General features: G+C 38.3%; 1 protein-coding gene across 2 annotated transcripts in view; it reads right to left on the bottom strand.

Annotated features, from left to right (window-relative positions):
* The window catches only part of LOC121326003 (heat shock 70 kDa protein 12A-like), a 57,515-nt gene that overhangs the window by 25,727 nt on the left and 11,141 nt on the right, over positions 1-20,647 (bottom strand). For both annotated transcript variants that reach the window (XM_041269132.1, XM_041269131.1), the window contains exons 2-6: positions 10,691-10,770; positions 9,633-9,760; positions 3,523-3,709; positions 2,703-2,807; positions 2,090-2,206 (exon numbers count right to left, since the gene is read on the bottom strand). In XM_041269132.1, coding sequence (XP_041125066.1) covers positions 2,090-2,206; positions 2,703-2,807; positions 3,523-3,709; positions 9,633-9,760; positions 10,691-10,770 — 617 coding nt within the window. The remainder of the gene's footprint in view (positions 1-2,089; positions 2,207-2,702; positions 2,808-3,522; positions 3,710-9,632; positions 9,761-10,690; positions 10,771-20,647) is intronic.

Here is a 20,647-nt window from a genome sequence, read left to right on the forward strand (position 1 = left end):
TCCTCAGGGGTGTGAATAAACATAATAGTGTTAAGACTATGATACCAGAAGCAGCTTGCTTCATTCAAAATTCCTTATAAGTCTCTGACTACTGCTAACTATGGAGGTGTAAGGGACCAACTTTTAAAAATAAAAACTGAAAAACAGTATTTATCAATGAATTGCCTCAAATGAATGACTGCTACTCTGGTCAATCATTTTGTGAATCATTTTGTTTAGTTTAGTAAAATTAACTGAGACCAGGCCCAACAATCTCTTTAAATGTTCCTTTCATTGGAATTGCTGGCAAAGAAAAAGTACTGCGCTGTACATATTACAGACAAGCAAATACCTACTTTATACCATTTCACAAGGCCTATCAGTGGTTTGCCTACAGCTGTTTTATTTTAGATTATGTTTGCATTGCCTTCCTGCCTTCTCTCCAGGGTCTACCTAAACTGCCTCCAAGCATCAGCATGAAAGTGAAATACTTCCATCTGGATGCGAACAACACTATTTCTCTTGGTTAGGCTGCTCGAAATTCTTTCAGCGGATCAGGGCCTGCCCACATGACGCTCAGAGGATGAGGGGGCTACATTTTGTGATATGGAGGCTGGAAGACTACCACTTGTGAAAAATGAGAAAACCAAACTACTCAGGGGGTTTCGTGAAAGGGTTGCTTATTTTCTGGGTTTCATTTTCACAGGGAGCCAGGCAGGGGTCGAAACAGAAGTCCTTTTGAAGTTCAGCACATTGGTTCACTGTGTTTAGCTTGAAGTACATCTACTGTATGCCATGCCTCTGAGCTTAATGTAGAAAACCAAAGCATATTGTTTCGGTCATGGTTTATTGCCTGCTAGTTTTGTACTGCATTTTAAAATAAAAACAATACCGATTACCAGGAACACATTTTGAAGTAAGTTTTCATAACTTCTAACAAGTGAAATTGCTCTATTGAACTAAAAAAGCATGTCAGGGATATTCATCCTCCACCACAGCTGGAAATACAGCCATCAGCAACAAGAAACAATACTGCAGACCACCATGACTTACATCCACTGTTTATACCTCCATTTTCATTGTCACATACTGCAATGCAAATACATTATATTGCTAAGCATACTGTATATCATTTAAAACAGGCTACAGGCTAACACTACAACGAACCTTTCTATAATGAACACCTGTTTTTAACAATCCCAAAAGCAACAAACACTTTTTTCAATACAAATTAGCCCTATAGAGCAATCATCTCAAGGACCGACCTGGATACAACAATCTCAGTACTGACTGACACTGAACTTTCTCCAGTGTCAAGTGTGTTATTCTCTCAGTGCAAACAAAGATCATGCTTGACTAAATTAAACTTGACTCAAAATTAAAGCAATATAGCTTTTTACTTTTTTTTTTTGCCCCCCCCCCCCCCCCCCCCCCCCCCCCCCGAGTTATTTGTTTTATGAGTGTGTGTTTAAGCCAAGAGCATTTAGATGTAACAGTCGATTGTTTCTCATTGTAAAACAGCATGGAGTAAAGTTGTTTAGTTTTCTGTATGTTCTGTGTGCAATTATACTTGCAACTCCACTACAAAACAAAACTTGATTATAATGGAGAAATGCCTCCATATACAGTATGTGTGAGATAGAGTGAGAGAGCAAAAGCAAGAGAGAGAGAGAGAGAGAGCGAGGAAATGTGGAAATATACATATGTTGGGGATTTAAAATGCTGACAACTTTTTTGTCAACAGTTTGTGCTTAAGCATTTGTTTATTTCTTTCTAAATAAAACCTGATTTCTACCAAATATTTATTCTTTCTTGATTACATATTAAAAAAATCCACCTGATTTCTCCTGATTTTTTCATTAAATAATTCTACCCGATTTTTAAAGAATCATTCACTCGAATCTGGAAACAAAATTCACCCGAAAATCAGACGCCCTAGTTACAATCTATGAAAATTCATGACAGGCAAGGGCTAAATTGTTATCACTTTGCTCACCCATGACAAAAATACTGTATGTCAGGGTTTTTCATGACTTATCCAGAGATGGTTACATTGTCTATAGATGTCAATAAAACCCATGGGTTTCACCTCCCAGAAGATCAACTTTACCTTATACGCAGCTTGCCTCATGAACTGCTTTGCTGGCTGCTTCCAAATGGCTGGTACAGTGATCACCCATCTCACATCAGAGCTGTGAAACTCTGATCCTATCTGGTCACTCAGCTCCTGAAACCAAAGGAAAAATATGACTGTCAGCCACCAGGTAAAATCCCTGGTCATAACCATTAACACTGACCAAAACCCGTTAAATTATTGGGTCCCCATGACCTACAGGTATGGCCAAAAGTTTTGCATCACCTTTTTTATTTTATTTTATAATTTAATAATTATTTTATTATCGAGACTATATTAATATAATTTATACATTTTATTAAACATCATGTAATCAAAGAAACTACAAAATTACTATCGCAAAAGTCTACCGGAAGCCACAACAGTATTTCATGTTACACTTCGAAATGTCCCATTTTTACATTTTTGTCAGTATTTCATTAAGTATACGAAAAACTACAAAGTGGTATGTAATTCAATATGTTAACTTAACATTATTCAGCAGGTTTCATTCACCTTTATGAAGCAAAATTAGTTCATTCTTCAGGGTGACGCAAAACTTTTGCCAATAGTTGTATATTGAGATACTCAAGAACTTGTGCTAAGGTACCTTCAATGCATGCTCCTTAAAGAACTGCAGGGCATATGCAAAGATGTCAAGGGCTTTGACTTTTTTCCCGTTGGCCGCCAGCAGTTCTGTCTCTGTCGATAGAGTCTATGGAGAAATGGATAGGAAAGCTGCGAAGGTCTTGCTGAAGACATGGGATTACTTGATAGAACATACAGCCATCATGCAACTAAACTGGATATTGGAAAGACACTTTCATTGAGTGGTGAGGTAGAGAACAGTGATAAAGATTTATTTAAAAAGCCAACTAGAGAAAATGAGTTAAAACTGCGAGGAAAAACTGCTAACAGAGAAAGTCGCAATTCATGCTATTTAAAAAAGGATTCAAGATTATAATGATCACTTTTAAGTGATAATGAACAGTCATTATTGTCATATCAGGAACTGAAACCACCTTGCTGAAACCCGTCAGGGTGTTGATAAAGAGCATATGGGGCAACATCAGTTGGAGAGATACTAAACAGGTTTAACAATAGTCAAGGGGTAACGAGATATTTAGCAAAAAGAGGGTCTGAGTGGGGTAAATGCTATTACTTTCTGTATTTATTCATCTGTCCCAGTTCCAAATTGATATTATCAGGAGCTTGTTGTCCCAGTCGACTCCCATTATAGTCTGATTGAGACACTTCAATATGGTGATAATAAATCAATAGGAGTGATATTAACAGGTTTGACAAGGACCAATCTTGGACTACAGACACATGTAGTAAGCCGGGGGGTCTAAAGCCCCAGTTTATCTCAATGCGAGGTCATGTAAATCAGTGCCTGCTCAGAAGGGGGTCAGTGGGGCCTGCGCTCTTACGCTGGTGGTGTGCAGCTTCATTTTGAATTTCTCCAGGTACAGCCAGTGTTTGGAGTCGCTGGGGTCCAGGTCATGGTAGAAGTCCCGGGCAGCGTATCCAAAGCTGTGGAACTTCCCATCTGGAGTCAGCAAGATGGTAGTGGGGGTCTTCTGATTGGACACTCCAGGGTCCCCACCCTCCCATCGCCTGCACAGAAACAGCAGCAGCCTGTCAGCATGGTGCCCAGGACAGCAAGGTGTGCACACGTACAAACAAAGTCAAGCTTAATATCACCTATAAAAGGTCTCACCTGTGCCAGTTTCAAATCTGACTGACATGGTTTCAGCCAGTAACATGCTTTGACCCAGAAGACACTAGAGAGGTGACCCATGATGTGCAAGTGTAACAGATGTCCTGTGCCTAAAAATGAATCCCCTTTAAACCTAAAGTAGTAGCAGATATCATTTTTTAAAATAAACATACATTTGAGACATATGTAACCAATGGAAGTGCAAACAGGTAAGATGCATGGAATTATTCTTTCAGCTACAATTGTGCTAAAATATATGTGTGACACGTACATGTTCCTCTCCACCCCATTATGGATAATCAACCTCCTGACCTCACAGGCCAACACTGCTCTGAATATCTCTGCCACTGCCAGGTTTCAGTTGTTTACAGAAAAAGACCAAGATTTATAAATAGCCTCTTCCCAACAGTGATGTCCATCTGCTACAGCACACACTGTATAAAGGGAAAGCAAGTTAAATGAAATTAAAACATTTTAATGAAACATTAATATTAGTAGCCCTGGCTCTGTGACATGTACGTTTTTACAACTGAGCTGTGGAAGCAGGCTGAAGCGTGTATTATGTCACTAATCAACAGAGAAGGACTTTTGATCTTTCAGATAACTTCCCAGTTGATTAAAGTGGTTACAGCTAGTGTTATAAGTCATATCTGTTTTGCATTTCTATCCTTTATTCCCACATGTGCCATTCCCTATAGGAGACACATGTAAAACACACATACCCCGCCACAGCTGTAAATCCTAAATTAAAGCCATCGGTAGAGTGAAATGGTTGATAAACAAGACATATATCAACAGTATATAGAGAATAGTACAGAAAAATAAATACCATGCTTCATGACAATTTGATAAGGAACTATTCAGATTTACGAAAACATGAGCGTGGCACAGAAACTGGATGAACAGACAGAAAACTCCATTAACCCCCAGAATCTGATATTCTAAATAACGTGCTAAATAATGTTAATACAGTTTCATAATGACTGGATAAGCATTTTTCCAGATACAGTACATGTACATATGACCGCCTCCGCTATACCCCCTTCACAGGGGATTTCAATACCAGTGGGTGATCATACATGTTTGATAGTGTGCTTCTATCAAAACTGTGAGACCTGCATAGCAGAACAGCATGCATAACTCATTGAATGTAAAAATATCACAGAGCACAGCACCATGGCAAATGCATTTCTCAGTGAATCTTCAGTCTGCTACTGTTTGTGCTCCACTGCAATGCAGCCGTTTTTGAGTTAGTGGGAAGCTGCAATAAATGCCAGAAATAACCCAATACACAATAATAGCAAAACACTTTAGCTTTTTAGTCAATTCATTTTACTGTGAAAAGGCACACTGAGACAACACCCACTTCTCAAGAGTACATCTGCAGAATGACAGCAGCAACTACAGCACATTGCTTTTCAAATGTAAGAACTCAACACGCTGTATCTTCATAAACCATTCCATACACAACACTCCCCTTTCCCTCTGTAATGTTACAGCATTGCCAAAGACAGCTAGCCACTTCCCGGAACTCACAAAACAGTTAGCAAGAACGAACTGTCCTTGATAGCAAAGTTTCACTGCATTGGGTTTGGAGGAAGAGAAACAGACAACATGATGGTTAAGTCAGATGCCAAAATAATATTGTGTGAAAACACTCCCTTTATTTAATTTAAATGGGATTTGATGCAAGCTTATTTTTAGGTTTTGAAACTCAAAAATCAGCCAATTCGACTGAATAAAACCAGGATTCTAGGTTGATATCACTGTTTATTTTGTATGTCTGAGTTTAGTAAGGAGGAGGAAAAGGATTATGCGGCAGTATAAACACATGGCTTAATTGATGGAGATGTTCTGCAGAGTGATATACAAACAGCAATAGTCACTGAAAGGCTCAAGTGGAAATGTGTATTCTGTTCAGTCACACTCTACATGAATACAATATAAAAATATATTGCAAGAATACATACACAGTAAAGTGCTTTGCTGTAATCACTAAAGCCTGCTCGGTAATAGGGTTCTCCAACTATTTTTACTCAACCTTTCACCTCAGAACCACACCCCATTTAATAATAATAATAATAATAATAATAATAATAATAATAATAATAATAATATACTAGACCAAAGGTTCTGCGTTGTAGAATTGAGTTGGCCAGTGGTAGGCACATTTATTTATTTATTTGTTTGTTTGTTTGTTTGTTTGTTTGTTTGTTTGTTTAACACTGGACAACACCAGGAATGTAACTTAATTGAGAAAATCATATAATACAGTGGTGTACCATTACATGGCTTCAAACATGGCTGCCATATGGTAAAGCCTATAGGATTTATATAACATATGAAGTCACCACCTGAGATGTGAGGCTCTGACACAGTGGTTTCAGCAACTTTGTGAAATATATGTTGGTCATAATTCTGTTGAGGGTTTTTTGTAAGACTTAACATAAGAAGTTGCTATCTGAAATGGTTTATCAGTAGCGGCACAATGCGTAGTTTCCAACAACATTTCCCCACTGGGATAGTCAATTACAGACTGCAAAATGTCCTTTGAGACCCATGTACCACAAGAACTCAAAATGAAAATGTTGACTACAAAATGGATCAACAGTATGTACACAACAGTACAGAATAAGAAATGGTACTGAAATGTTTAATCACAATTTGATAAGTGATTCCACATATATGCAGAAATGTAAAAGTGTGTGGCGGGGCAGAAGTCCTGCCACTGTAAATTGTGTGTGTGTGTGTGTGTGTGTGTGTGTGTGTGTGTATTTATGTGTGTGTTATTAATTTTGTACTAAAGTTTGGCAGGGATGGGGTTAATTACATCCCTGCAGAATCCTTGTGCATAATGTGGCTGGAGCTTAATTGATTTATTGAGGGTCAATCTGATATTGTCAATAACTTGCAAAATAATGTTAATACAAAGTTTCATGACAATTAGATAAGCGGTTTCATTCAGTAAGTTTAGGACTTCAGATCAACTGGTGACCGTCGTTCCTGCTGTTTAGTCAACAGCCTTTTTATTTGAAGAATCCCAGCAGGAGACATTGCCAAAGAACTGAACCTTGAAGGCTTACCCAATTTATCCCACAGGAGTTTAAAGGCCAATGCAGTATTCCATTTGGGTCTCCAGCCAAGATCGTCAACTCAGAATGGTCAGGATTTGAACCTACAAGCTCCTGGTTGCCTGACTCGCCCTGCACTGTACTGTGTAGTGCCTTTACAAGACATGTCTTTACTAAAAAATACTCCTGTTGATGGCCTGAAAGACTTCTGGCAAGCCTAAACTTTAAACTCTGAATATAGCCAGTATGCAGAGTGCTGGCAGAAATCCCATCAGACAAGCTGACATTTTTTAAGTTTTATTCTTTTTAGAACTTTGAAAAACAACAGGCAGACTGGACGTCAGTGTTTCATAAAGAGCTGGAAATCATTTTTACACAGCTTTGTATCATCCGTGCAAATGCTTCAAAGTTCAGCGCACATTTTGTAGTAGCATTGCCAACTGGCTCCATAATTCTGAGAAACTTTAAGACAGGTCAGGTTTTTTTTTTCTAACTCGCCACTAAACCACAAATAAATCAGTTTTAAATCAACAAGTAAAGTGGGTGTGAATTGCATGAGCGGCTTCAATAAATGTGTTGTTGTTTAATTGTGGTGGCGATTCTATCGGGAGAGCATTATAGCATGAATTAAAATTGTATTACTTGAAATTTTATATGGTAAACAGTATCTATCAAAATAGTAATAGCAAAATAGCAATTTTTCTTCCTGCTTCACATAGTCCCTCCCCAATCAGACAAATACAGCAAATCAGCAAGCTGTATCGGTCTGATTGATGGAAACGATCCTCATAAGAATTAATTACCATCCCTGGACAGGTGTGTTAGTAACTAGTTAGCAAAACAATTCTGTTCCTTTAGCGACAGTTCATACAATTCACACATCCAATAAAATCAATTAAGCAGCAGTTAAGAAAGGTGTGTTCAGAAACCTGACCTGTCTAAGTCTCCCAGAATTATGGGGCCAGTGTAACTATGAAACTATATAAATTCAGCTGTGATACAAAATGGAAAGCAGAGTGCTAGACCCAGGTGACCCCAACAGCATTCGACAAGATTTTAAAATAATATGTATGGCTTCCTATTTTCGTTTCACATCCACATTTGTGTTTCTAGGTGTCCAGCTCTAACAACACTTCTACACTTTTTCAAGCCGGCCATGTGACAAAGAAGGGCTTACACTCCTTTGTGCAAATGACTATAACCCTGAAAATACAAAGTCACTACCTGAGATTTGCTTGGCAATGTCTGCTGCTGAGATTCTTCAAATGAAAAGAGACTATTGACTAAACAACAGGAACGAAGGTTGCCAGTTGATCTGCAGTGCTAAACTTACATGAATGAAAACCGTTGCGGCGGCAGCTTATTAAAATAACTGTCTCAAAATAAATGTCTTGTACCATAACCATGGTCAACCACGACCAACAGAATCACAGAATGCCACTCTGTACAGAGTATGAAGCCTGAAAAAGCATTAAGTCTTTATCTTCTGGAAAGTTCACATGGCCCCAATATATTTTAGGTCACAGGTCAAATTTAAGGGTGCCGTTACATTTTGACAGAAGAATTTTCACAACACTGGAAATATTACAATTTACAAGCTATGGTATTGGTGTTATTTGATTTGAAAATTCATACAAGCTCCCTTCAGGGGGACACTAAATAAAAAATGTTTGTACTAAAAAGAAACTCAGTAAATCATATAGGCTAACAATTCAACATTTAAGTTTTTACCAATTTAGTTTGAAAAGTTTCTTTATTTGAAGTACTACTATAACATTGAATAGTGGCTGCAGGGGTGGGATTTAGTGGTTTGTGTCCAGCTCTTGTCTTTCTGTTCAATTCAGTGGGCTGAGATTACAATAAGAGACACCTCGCACACCATGTATTACAATACAGTTGATTGAGTGCTCTCTTCAGACCTTATTGTTCACACAATCATAAATGCACCTTAAACGTTGTTTTAATTTTTTTTTTCTAAAGCCCCAATGAGTTCAGAGCTATCTGAATGTGCTCAGTCGACAAATAAACAGAATTTTTATGACATCACAAACTAATTGTACCAAATTATTGAATACCTTATATCATGAAGTCTTGGAACTGAAAGAAATGACTTGCACATGTAGACCTGTGTGTATTTTGTTTGAGTGTACTCTTACTAGGTACTGTACTGCAGCAGTTTTATTCAGACAACAAATGGGTGTGGCCGATTCGATTGGCATGAGGGAAGCTGCTCGAGACTTCGCAGGAGTTCTAGCTCAAAGTATTTTCAAAGCAACATAAAGGCAGGATTAGAGAAAGATGATATCAATATCCGACCAACGGAACCACTCTGAACGACTGCAAACACCATCACATAAGGGAAATTAAAATGACGTTTTAAGCTACTTTATTTTTTGCTTTTGGCATGCTGTAGTAAATTCTGCTGTAGTGTTCTATGCACAAGAGGCGGTACATGGAAGAACATTTATTATTTATTTTTTTAAACTTACGGATTAACATCTGTTTTCCAGGACAATGTACTTCATAATACAGATTCATCAACTTTAGCTGCAATTAAGCCAAAGGCTTCACCATTACCACTAAACTCTTTGTTTGATGCCAATTAAAAGCGGGATAATAATTCTGACCCCTGTTTCAGAAGTTAGGCATTTGAGGAAATCTACAAAACTCCTTTAGCCTCCCACAGACAGCCCTGACAGATTGCTCCCTCTTGCATACCACGAGGATCTTGCTGCACTGTAGCACTCACCTCATAATGTGAATGCATTCTGGCTCTTTAGTGAAGCTGTAGGCATAACCGCTGGATGTGGTGCCAAAATCAATAGCCACGACCACAACGTAAGACTGCTGGGCAGGGACATTTTGGTCTGAGTCTTTCTGCAAGACAAAAGAGGACATGTCCTTAGTTCGATAAACACATTTGAATTTAACACACCTAAAACTGAACATCTCATTGTACTTCAATTCACCAATATGAAATGACAAGCTTTAGACAAACTGGCTTCATCGCATTGGAAAAGTGGATTTGTTTTCTTGTTCTCTATGTAAAAATTCAAAACACAGAAATGAAGAACAAAATAAAGACTCTCTGGATAACATTCAGCCTCTTTGAAATGCAAGAAGTACTTTATTACAAAGACAACTGTGCAAGAACAGCTTGGCTTCAAGTTCAAAGCAATTTAAATATCAAAGGGAAATCATCATTGGCTTTCTTGTCTACAACTCACCAGCTCATTAACACAAAACAAACACAGCCTTAGATAGTGCTGCAGTTTGTTTAAATAGATAATATCTTTTACTTACAGGAAGAACTGTTATGTTATATGTTTCTAAAAAAAAAAAAAAAAAGGTCAGTAAAATATGTCAGTTACATCCCAGCTGTAGATCTGTCAATGCAGAATCAGAGCCATCAGTGTCACAATAATGTAGATTGTAGTTGATCATGATATTTACAGTATGTTAACATGTGTCAGACATACAGCTGCATGTTTCAATGTAACTTTGTACCATGTTTGCAATCATGCCGAGTGCTTCAAATAATAGAGTAAGGTGGCTTGACTGAGTTCAGAACTGCTCTTCAGTTCCAGTTACCTTCTATAGAAATATGTAATGCAGGTTAGATTAGCCAAGTGTCTTTATATTAAGCGCCAGCCTCATCTACATCACAGAAGTGTACTGCCAGAAAAGCTAAAGGAAAGTTAATCCAACGTGTCAGACCCGTAGACAGCTGTTTAATATTGATCTACAGTATTCTACCAAAGAATGCGAGGGAGACAAGGGGGGTGATTTGATCTACAGTATTCTTACCAAAGAATGCGAGGGAGACAAGGGGGTGATTCCAGGATCCCCCACACTCTTCGCAGGAGATGGGTATGCAGAAACCGAATCTGTAAATAAAAGAAAATACAAACACAATTCAGTTAGTAACATTCACCGCACTGTCACGGCTGTAAATACAAAATCAGAGCCATCGGTGTTATGAGTGTGTAAGTGTGACGTACACTGCCCGTCTACTTTATTACAACTAACGCTGGGTTGGGTTGCTATTTCCACTGATTGCAGCCCTGACACAACGTGGTATTGATTATACAAGGTGCTGGAAGAGAGCCATTCAATCATTTAACAAACTGATGTGGAGAGGTAGGCAAAAGACTGTGATGATGAATGTTCAAGTTCATCCCAAATCTGCTCAATTGGATTGACAGCAGGAGATTGTGTTGACCATGAGAGGTGACCGAAGTCTTTGTCATGCTTCTCAAATCATTCGTTCACAATTCTGGCATGGGGGTGCGTTAACGTCTTGAAATAGCCGTCACTATCAGGGCACAAGTGAAGCACTGTGATCAAGAATGTCCTTATGTTTACTACAATTGGGTTAGTGGCTTTCTAGATACAAGTAAACATGTAAAGATATGGACATGCACCTTATTATACCCCCAGATTCTTTAACAACCCAACAGAAAAAGTAGACACCTGAAAAATAAAACAGCATGTGCTTCTGCAGGGCATCTCAGAATCAGAGTTTAAATACCAGAGACTTTGCACTTCGCAAGTTAAGAATTAATCACCATCACTTATCTACCAATACTGACAGACAAACTGAGATTTAGTGTGATTGAGTATTTATGAAATGGTGTTCTATGTATAATGAAATCAATGCAATAGTTATATCTTTATGTAACTTGAGTTGCAGCGTGAAATTTACTTGGCAAGTACGAGAAATAAAGTTGTGTCTGCCAGATGCTGCGATATTTGAATAGGTTTTATTGTAATTTACTGCAAAGTCAACTTGCAATCACTGCTACCTTTATCTTTGCATTTAACTCCAGCTTTACCACCATTTAAAATTGTACTGTCTAATATAATCTAACAGAGTGCTCCCCATTTATAAGGCATCCCTTTATGATGCAGAACCAGTTATAAGGTGGTATGGTCATGACTCCCATTGCTGATTGTCTTTGGCGCTCTTTTCTATGCTGCACTTTCTTTTGAAGGAAAACAAAAATTGACAAGAACATTTCACCAGGCTCCTCAACTTAAAATTGTTTTGATATTGTTGCTTTACCTCAGGACTTTTACAGTGCAAGGTCCCATTTTAATTATGTGAACTCTTTGTTTACTTGACATTTCACAGTTTTGCATCAAGTCTTTGACCTTTCTTGATTAAAAATAGAGCCATGTGGCACCAAACTTACTCCTGACTTCAGTCTTTTACTTCTACTCCAAAAGCACAAAATCACCATTAAACCGGACTGTACAGCTACAGCTGCGAGAATTAACCAATTACCGTGCAGTGGGTCCTTTCAGGCAATATTTGACAGAATGTATGACTGATAATGAAAATTCAATTTCCTTACACAAACAGTATAATAGAGTAAAGGAAGGAAATAATTCAAACAGTTTTAATTCATTTTCTGTAACTGAATCCTACTGTATGGTATTATGAAAACCACTTAGAACAATCATACATCTGACTAAACAGATGTTTGTTTGTAAATAGAGGGAAGATCAGGTTTGATTCTTTTTGGTCTCTCGATAAGCTGGAAGATGTTTCATCCTCAAGGTGAAATGATCCAGGAAGCGCAACCAGATATCTTGTTTCTGGGGGGCTCCCGAGTGGTGCTCCGCGTGGAGTGCAGGATACGCCCTATTGTCTGGAGATCGCAGGTTCGAATCCACGCTATGTCATTGCCGACTGTGACCGGGAGTTCCCAGGAGGGCGGTGCAAAATTGGCAGAGAGCCGTCCGGGTAGGGAGGGCTTAGGTTGGCAGGGCAATCCACGGTTCACCGCGCACCAGCAACCCCTTTTGCTGATAGGGCACTTGCGGGTTTGCTGTGGATCCACAGTGCGAAAAAAGATGGCTTGGCAGGAACTCGCTGCAGAGGTGAAGTGGGATTAATAACACAATTAGCAATTCTAAATTGGGGAGAAAAATGGGGTAAAAATCACTGACAATTTAAAAAAAAAAAATGTTGTTTCTTTAAAAACTGCACATTTGAGACTTACATAATGAATGGATGAGCATGGCAGGGAAAACGTATGGAACTATTTTGTCAGCCACAATAACCAAAATGGCACATTTGGGGATTTTTGGCTGATCATTTTTACAATGATTTACAAAACAAATAACTCAAAACCATATAACCCACTCAAGAAATCATCTTTTCTTGCAATAAAAATAGATATTCGTAAGCGCTCAGGGTTTGATAGCACTGTAACACACACTTAGTGAAGTCCCCAGGTGCCCTACATTTCTGAATTCCCATCCAAAGCTATATGTTATCACTGCATCAGAGTAGTTTTATTGTAGATTGTGTTAATGATTCAATTTGATGTTGCGCGCTTGTAAAATGCATGAACAAAGACTTATAAAATCATTTTTTACAGTGGCTAAGCAGTGACATTTTAAGGGAAAACATCACAAGCTGCCCATCTCCTGTCCTCCTGTGCATTAAATACCTTTACAGCAATGCTTTGTATGGTTTGAGATACACTTTGCCAACTGCAGATCTGGGGCAAGAGAAGGAAAGAAACTGGTAAAAGGTGCATCTTTATTAAAGCATAACTATCAAAGTGGATTACATCAAACACACACAAAAAATAAGATGTGAAAATGGAAAAAATGTCCACAAAAGATAACTCCACCTAAACATTTGCAGTTGAAAATAGTTACAATCTCTGCACAGATTTGTTAAGAATATTATAATCTGTTTTTAAATAAAAGGTAACTGCCCAGAAGAAAATTAAGTACTGTCAAAAAAAAAAAAAAAACCCACTAATAATGCAAATATTGTCATGGTAACATTTTATTTAAGCTGAATAAGAACTTGACCAAGTTTAACAGGAAGTGAAAGGGGCAAATGGCACAATTGCTTTCAATTGAGCAGGAGAGTAGAGTGTGTGATGAAAATGTCAGGGACTGTAAACATCACTGCCAGTGCCAAAAGACTTGTACTTCTCTGGATTTGTTTCTTTAATTGAATGAAGATGCTGTAGGCTGTAAATGCTTCCCTTTTTACTTTTGCATTCCCCACATTTTTAAATGCTCCTTTTGTTGGCCCCACCAACTGGTACTGTATCAATACTTCAGCAGCCAGGGATTTGACTTGTATATTACCCTCTCCACATATTACCCTGTCCCCAGAGACCGCCTACCGGATTAACATTTATTTATACACTTCATGTACTGACCAACTAAAAAACACAAGTTAAAAACATATTCCCTATGAAGCACAGAAAGAAGACATTACAGAAGCCAGCCCTTATGACCAAATCAGTCACATGTGATACCTTCAAGAACTAATGAATGTTTCCTCTTATAAAAGATGAATGCAGTAAATGTGGTAAGCCTAAGGATTATCATTGCACAGTAAAGCATAAAAGGACAAGCAAGCATGGTGAAATACTGGTATGGTCAACCACTGGAAACAACAGTCTATTTAAATATAACTGCAGACCCAGCCAACATACTATGTAATCTAATGTACATCAGTGGGCAGAGGTTATGTGCTTTTGCAAGAGTAGATACACAGTAAAACTGACAAGAGTTTTAGAAATGTATTCCCTGGTTGATTTAAGATGTGTGAATAAAATATCAAAGGATTATGTTTAAAACATATTGCTGCAATACAGGTTACACAGGACAAAGCAATGTAAAGGTATGTGTTTCTTGTTGTGTACCACTTTAGTCACAACTGAGCTTATCTAGGCATATCCAAGAGGTCAGAGACTTCAGTGATGCTAATTATCCCCTACAGGCGAGGAAATCTCTGGGGACAGGGATATAGTGGAAGTAGTAATACATATCTACAGTCGTTTGTCACACTTTACATTTTTGCATACATCTGGAAAACCATTTATCAAATTGCAATTGAACACTATTTAACATAAATTATTGGAAGTCAGACTGTGGGAATATGTGAAGCTGCCTCTGTCTGTAGCTTCATTTGTCTGTATGTCACATGTACACATTTAGATGTACCTTGAGAACAGAATAAATGATTCCACACACTGTAAATCAGTCACTTTATTATACTTCACTATTATACTAACACCCAATGAAACATAGGTCTTAAATACCACCACTTGCCCAATTGTAATTTAACTATTTAATGCTGTTTCCTAATCTCTACTATTATATAAATTCTGTTGATACACCTCATGGATCTCAACTGGTTCGTCACCCTGATAGCTCTAAGTGAAAGAGTCCGTCAATGTCTTACTCTTTCTTATTATAATTTATCTGGACATGTACAATTGTTGAATAGCCCGTGTAGTATTGAGTTGGACTCGAAGCTTGTTGTTGGAGGCGGGGCGTCATTCAAGCAGGCAGGGAGTGGATTGGCTGGTGCTGAAAGAACTGAAACAGGGTTGGGAGTTTGACTGGCTGGTTTTGAGGGAGGGTGTTGTTTGGATCCAGCCGATGACAGAATTGTGGACCAATCGTGTCGTCCCTGTTAATTTTCTCTCCAGTAGCTGCGAATTGAGCCTTCATTACGGTGTCCTGTCACATACATGATTTCCCTTGTCTCTAGATCAGCATCAGAAAGTATGTTTAAGTAGCGTCTTATGTTATCAGATTAGTTGTAGATTTGATGGTTAAGGAAAAAAAGCCGGTATTTCTGCACAGATTTTTTTTTTAAATACAATTCACAGATAAGCACTTCAACATTCCAACGGGCATCTATGCAAAACTGAATCCTGCTAAATCTGGAAGCTGATTGGCTGTTCACACTCAGTCGTTTTCTAATTGTAGGATTTAAAGCTGTGGCAGGAGATGCATGTTACTGGCAGACTTGTTAGACAGTAAAGCCTGAAACGATTGAACTGCTTCATTATTGTTTTTATCAATTTATAATGTAATGCGATCTCTGGTGGCTGTCGGTTGGTTGCAGGTGGGTGCAAACAGATTCTGTCTAATGCATGCATCTGAACGGTCTATCGAAACCAAGGATGGTTAAGTGTACCTGCCATTTACATCTACTTTTACAGCAGAGAAAAATGTGTGGAACTCCAAAATCATTATGCAAATATACAGCGGTGAGCTTTTATAAGGGTCATCTGAAAAGCAAAGAAAGTCCTTTTATCACAAATACATGTTATTCTCTAGAGAAACGTATGTGTAACCTATACAAGTACTGTACACATACTGACACAATTCCTCCTTCAGTAGAGATAGCAGATGCATCCCCCAAGAGTAATCAGGTCAGAGTGTGCTTTGTTTAATCCATTAGACTAACTACTGAATCTCAACCCTTTCTCTGTTATTATCAGTTACATTATTGTTTAATGCAATTTTTTTTAGTCAATAAAGCTAGCTTTATTCTTCAAACCACGGGACAACATGAACAAGCCAGTGCTTTCACTGTATGAATCAAATCAAATCTCTTACCTGCAATTACATCCTGTTTATCAAACACAGAAATTAAGACAGCAATCTGATGCATGCTGTCAGTATCACCAAAAAGTCGGTCTTACCGTCTGTGCTACAAAATGAGCAAAGCATTTGTAGACAGATGGCGCCATATAGATTTTGATTTGTCAATACTCTGTGACAATGAAAGTGTAAGTTCATACAAATTGAAGAAGCATACTAATACAACAAGTGTTCAGACAGCTAGCATCAAATAACTGGTCCTGAGTGCATATTTTTCTTTCCGGATCTCATTTTGAAACCTATCTTGCATTAATTCATTCAAATCCAACAACAGAACGATCGGGCAAATCGATCTCCTCCAAATGATGCCGCGTTGCTAAGATGCGGAGCTTGATCTAAGGAGAGTAATTCTGATAAGGAATTTGTTTCTCTATTTGTTTCTTGGACACAGCAAGTTATTTATTTACTTAAGAATGCAGTGCTCATGCAAGACGAGAGAGAGCAGCTTTGTATAGGTACAAGAGCTTCCCCTCACCTCAATCTTGCCCTGAACATCCCCTGGGTCTATCTCAAGCAGAACTTGTACCAAATCTTGTGGATTCAGTCTTTTACAGTGTACATGTTTGGGGGTCTTAGTTTTCTCCACTACCTGGAAAGAACACTTATCAGTTTGGTGCCTATTGATCACAGCTCAGTGTGAAAATTGCAGTTTCACAAAAAGCATTCTGCCATGCAGCGGAGGAAAGCACACCATTGGTGTGGACTTTAACCATTCACACAAGTGGTAGGAGCTAAAGCGGTCCTTTTGATACTTGTGTGTTATTTTCACAGTTTGGCTTTTCTGTCTCCAAATTGAATGGCTGGCGTACTTCATGCAGCGTTATCCATCAGCCAAAAACGAAATCTGCACCAATCAAGCCGTCAAAGGGAGGATGCTATTGTGGGTTCTATGTCGGCTCCAATAAGCACTTTGCTTAATTAGCCATTTACATAAAATGTAGAAATGACAGATAAGACACTGTGCCTGTCTACCCAACTTCAAACTGCAGTTTTTTAAACCCTAAAAGCAGTATTTTAAAAAGCAATCTGTCCCACAAGGTGCAGTGGCATGCCTGATATTCTCCATCTTTTACCAATGCTTAACCACTAGGCTGGACAACTGTTCTTAATCCCCCTCCCCCCAAGATATATATTTGTAATTATAACACTAAAAAAAATATTTGCCCCCTGTTTGATTTTCTGCATTTGTGCACATTTTTCACATTGAATTTGGTCAGATCTTTTTGTGGGTTGTAGTAGTATATAGAGGGAGTCTGAGAGAAAATATGGACACCAGAGTTTGGTGCTTCTTTCATTTCTTTGGTGTGCAAGGTAATCAAACATGCAATCTTCAGGTGTGAAAAAGTTATTGCACCCCTAGTAACCAATTAAAGGAATAATTACGGTCAGCTGTTTGAATACTTTGGTTAACAACCAGGCCTGATTTGGGCCAGTCCTGCCCAATATAAATATGACTAACTTTGACCCTTACCATCACAATGAAGTTGTCAGCACACAGGTTCTAGAGGCACATCATGCCATGATTAAACAAAATTCCTAAAGACCTTGGTGCCTATCAGTAAGGAAAGGGTTACAAAGCCATTTCTAAGGATCTGGGCCTCCACCAAACCACAGTCAGAGCCATATTGTCCAAAAGGAGAAAGTTTGGGACAGTAGTGAATCTTACCAGGAGTGGCCGTCCTGCCAAAAGAGCAAGGCATAAAATCGTACAGGAAGTCACAAAGAACCCTAAAACAACATCAGTGTTCATGACTCCACCATCAGAAAGACACTGGGCAAAAATGGGATTCATGGCAGAGTAGAACCTCATACCAACAGTCAAGCATGATGGTGGTAGTGTCATGATTTGGGGATGCTCAGGACCTGGACGACTTGCCATCACTGAAGGAACCATGAATTCTGCTCTGTAATCAGAGAATTCTACAGGAGAATGTCAGGCCATCCATCCGTGAGCTGAAGCTGAAGCGCAGCTGGGTGAAGCAGCAAGAAAATGATCCGAAATACACAAGCAAGTCTACATCAGAATGGTTAAGAATAAGAAATTTAAAGTTTTTGAATGACCTAGTCAAAGGCCAGACCTAAACCCCATTGAGATGTTGTGGCAGGACCTGAAAAGAGCAGTTTATGCTCGGAAACCCGCAAATGTCACTGAGTTGAAGCAGTTCTGCATAAAGGAGTGGGCCAAACTTCCTCCATGGCGCTGTGAGAGACTTATCAATAACTGCAGGAAGCGTTTGGTTGCAGTTATTGCTGGTAAAGGTGGTGTAACCAGTTATTGAGTCTAAGGGGCAGATTACTTTTTCACACGGGGGCATTGGGTGTTTCTTCAATAAATTAAGTAAGTATCAAAATTTTGTGTTATTTGTTCACTCAGGATCACTTTTATCTAATACTAGATTTTGGTTGAAAATCTGATAACAAAAATATGAGGAAATACAACAGGGGGCAAATAATTTTTCACAGCACTATATATGTTTTACTATTTGTTTTGCATCATGATGGTCCCGATGAGCAACTTGTACGATGCAGAATAAGATGGCTCATTTTCTTTAAAGACAAAAGTGAAATGGTGTAGGGAGTGTATGTACTCATACTAACTATACAACTCATTCCATTCAAGAACCACTTGGTAAACTACAATGAGCTATGTTGTGCTTTTAGCCTTGTATCTCAATACAATGACACACACCTCTATTCGATATGTGATATATCATCCATGTGTTCTTAAAAATCATATAATCGTTTTGCACTGATGGGTATTTGGAGTTTAATAAAGCCCCCAAGCTTGTACAAAGCCAGTTTAAAAATGACCAACTGTACTACCAGTGCCTGGGAACAATAAAAGATTATCGTGATATTATCGATATTTATTTTGTATCGATTATTGTACTAAAAATGTATTCTTGATAATCTGCAATAACCTTATTTCTAACAGCTAAAAACTCCACCTTCTATCGTGGGAAAGGACAGTCCAGCCCTGCTCTCTCCAAAAGGACAATGGCCTTTGACTTCTAAGTGGGAGAGTGAAAACTATAGTCCGGGTAACCTTGACATTGTGTCTAGACAGCTGTGCACAGCGGTAGCATGTGGGACCCAAGTGTCTCTCATAGCTTGAAAATATTAGAACATTCTGTCGTTTAATGGCTGCCAACTGTCTTATTTATGAATATTCAGAGCCAAATACAAAAGATGTATGACCTTAACTACTGGGTGTTCAGTAGAAGGTGAGAGACCTTACTGATAGAAAGAAAATGTGGCTGATGTTACATAGTATTATAGCTGGCAGCTAGAACTGAACAGTAGTTTCTTAGCACACACTACATAAAAGTAAAAAAACTGCAATATTTGACTAACTGCAAAACATTATAAAAGGAATTATAAAAAAAAAAAAAAAGGAAAGCCTTTTACCCAACTAACTTGGACCAGTTAAACAGACATTATATATATATATATATATATATATATATATATATATATATATATATATATATATATATATATATATATATATATATATATATATATATGTGTGTGTGTGTGTGTGTGTGTGTAAGAAACAGCCCATGACAAGGTGTGCTGTAAGACAATTCTTGGGTGTGTTGTGCCTTCAACCACCCAGGAATTGCGGTAAGTAGTGTCTTGCTGCACACCCTGGACTGGGTTATTTTGCTTATAAAATGGCAAAAAAAAATTGAAAATAATTACACAAACTGGCTTTAAGAAAAAAAAGAAATATATTATGTTTCCTTCCACTGAGAAAAAAGTCCCTGAAAACTGTTTGATTGTATCATATGTTTTGTACTTTTTTTTTTTTTATTTGGCATATAGCATTGCTATTTATATTTATTTATTTATTTTTTTTTAAGTTAGTGACATTTGTGAATTGAAAGCAGACTGATTTCTCACTTCTGAGGGAGGATTCACAATACAGCCAAACACTGCACCACACTGGCACTGCAGGGAAGGGCTTCCGAGTGTTTTTTTTTTTTTTTTTTTTTGGAAAGAAATGATCCTATTCAGGCTTTGCAGTCTTCAAGGAGAAGCCGACGAATAATTTCTGAGGCTGTTTTCACACCGATGCCGGTAACCGGCATAAATTCCCTAGATTGTAAACCAGCATTAGATGATATGTGGACTAAACGACTTCTATGTCAGTTTGTGCAGTGCTGCAGTCCTTCCCGTCCGCAGCCAGCACAATAGAATTCGATTCCAAACCCGACCTTGTTTAAAAGCCCAGCGGTTGTGTCTGCAGAGAGCAGGAGAGACTTTAATTTTGTTTTAAATATGTTTCTGAAATCGGAGGGTAGTGGTCAGATGTATCTGTTG

The sequence above is a fragment of the Polyodon spathula genome, chromosome 13, assembly GCF_017654505.1.
Source record: "Polyodon spathula isolate WHYD16114869_AA chromosome 13, ASM1765450v1, whole genome shotgun sequence".
NCBI classification, from domain to species: Eukaryota; Metazoa; Chordata; class Actinopteri; order Acipenseriformes; family Polyodontidae; genus Polyodon; species Polyodon spathula.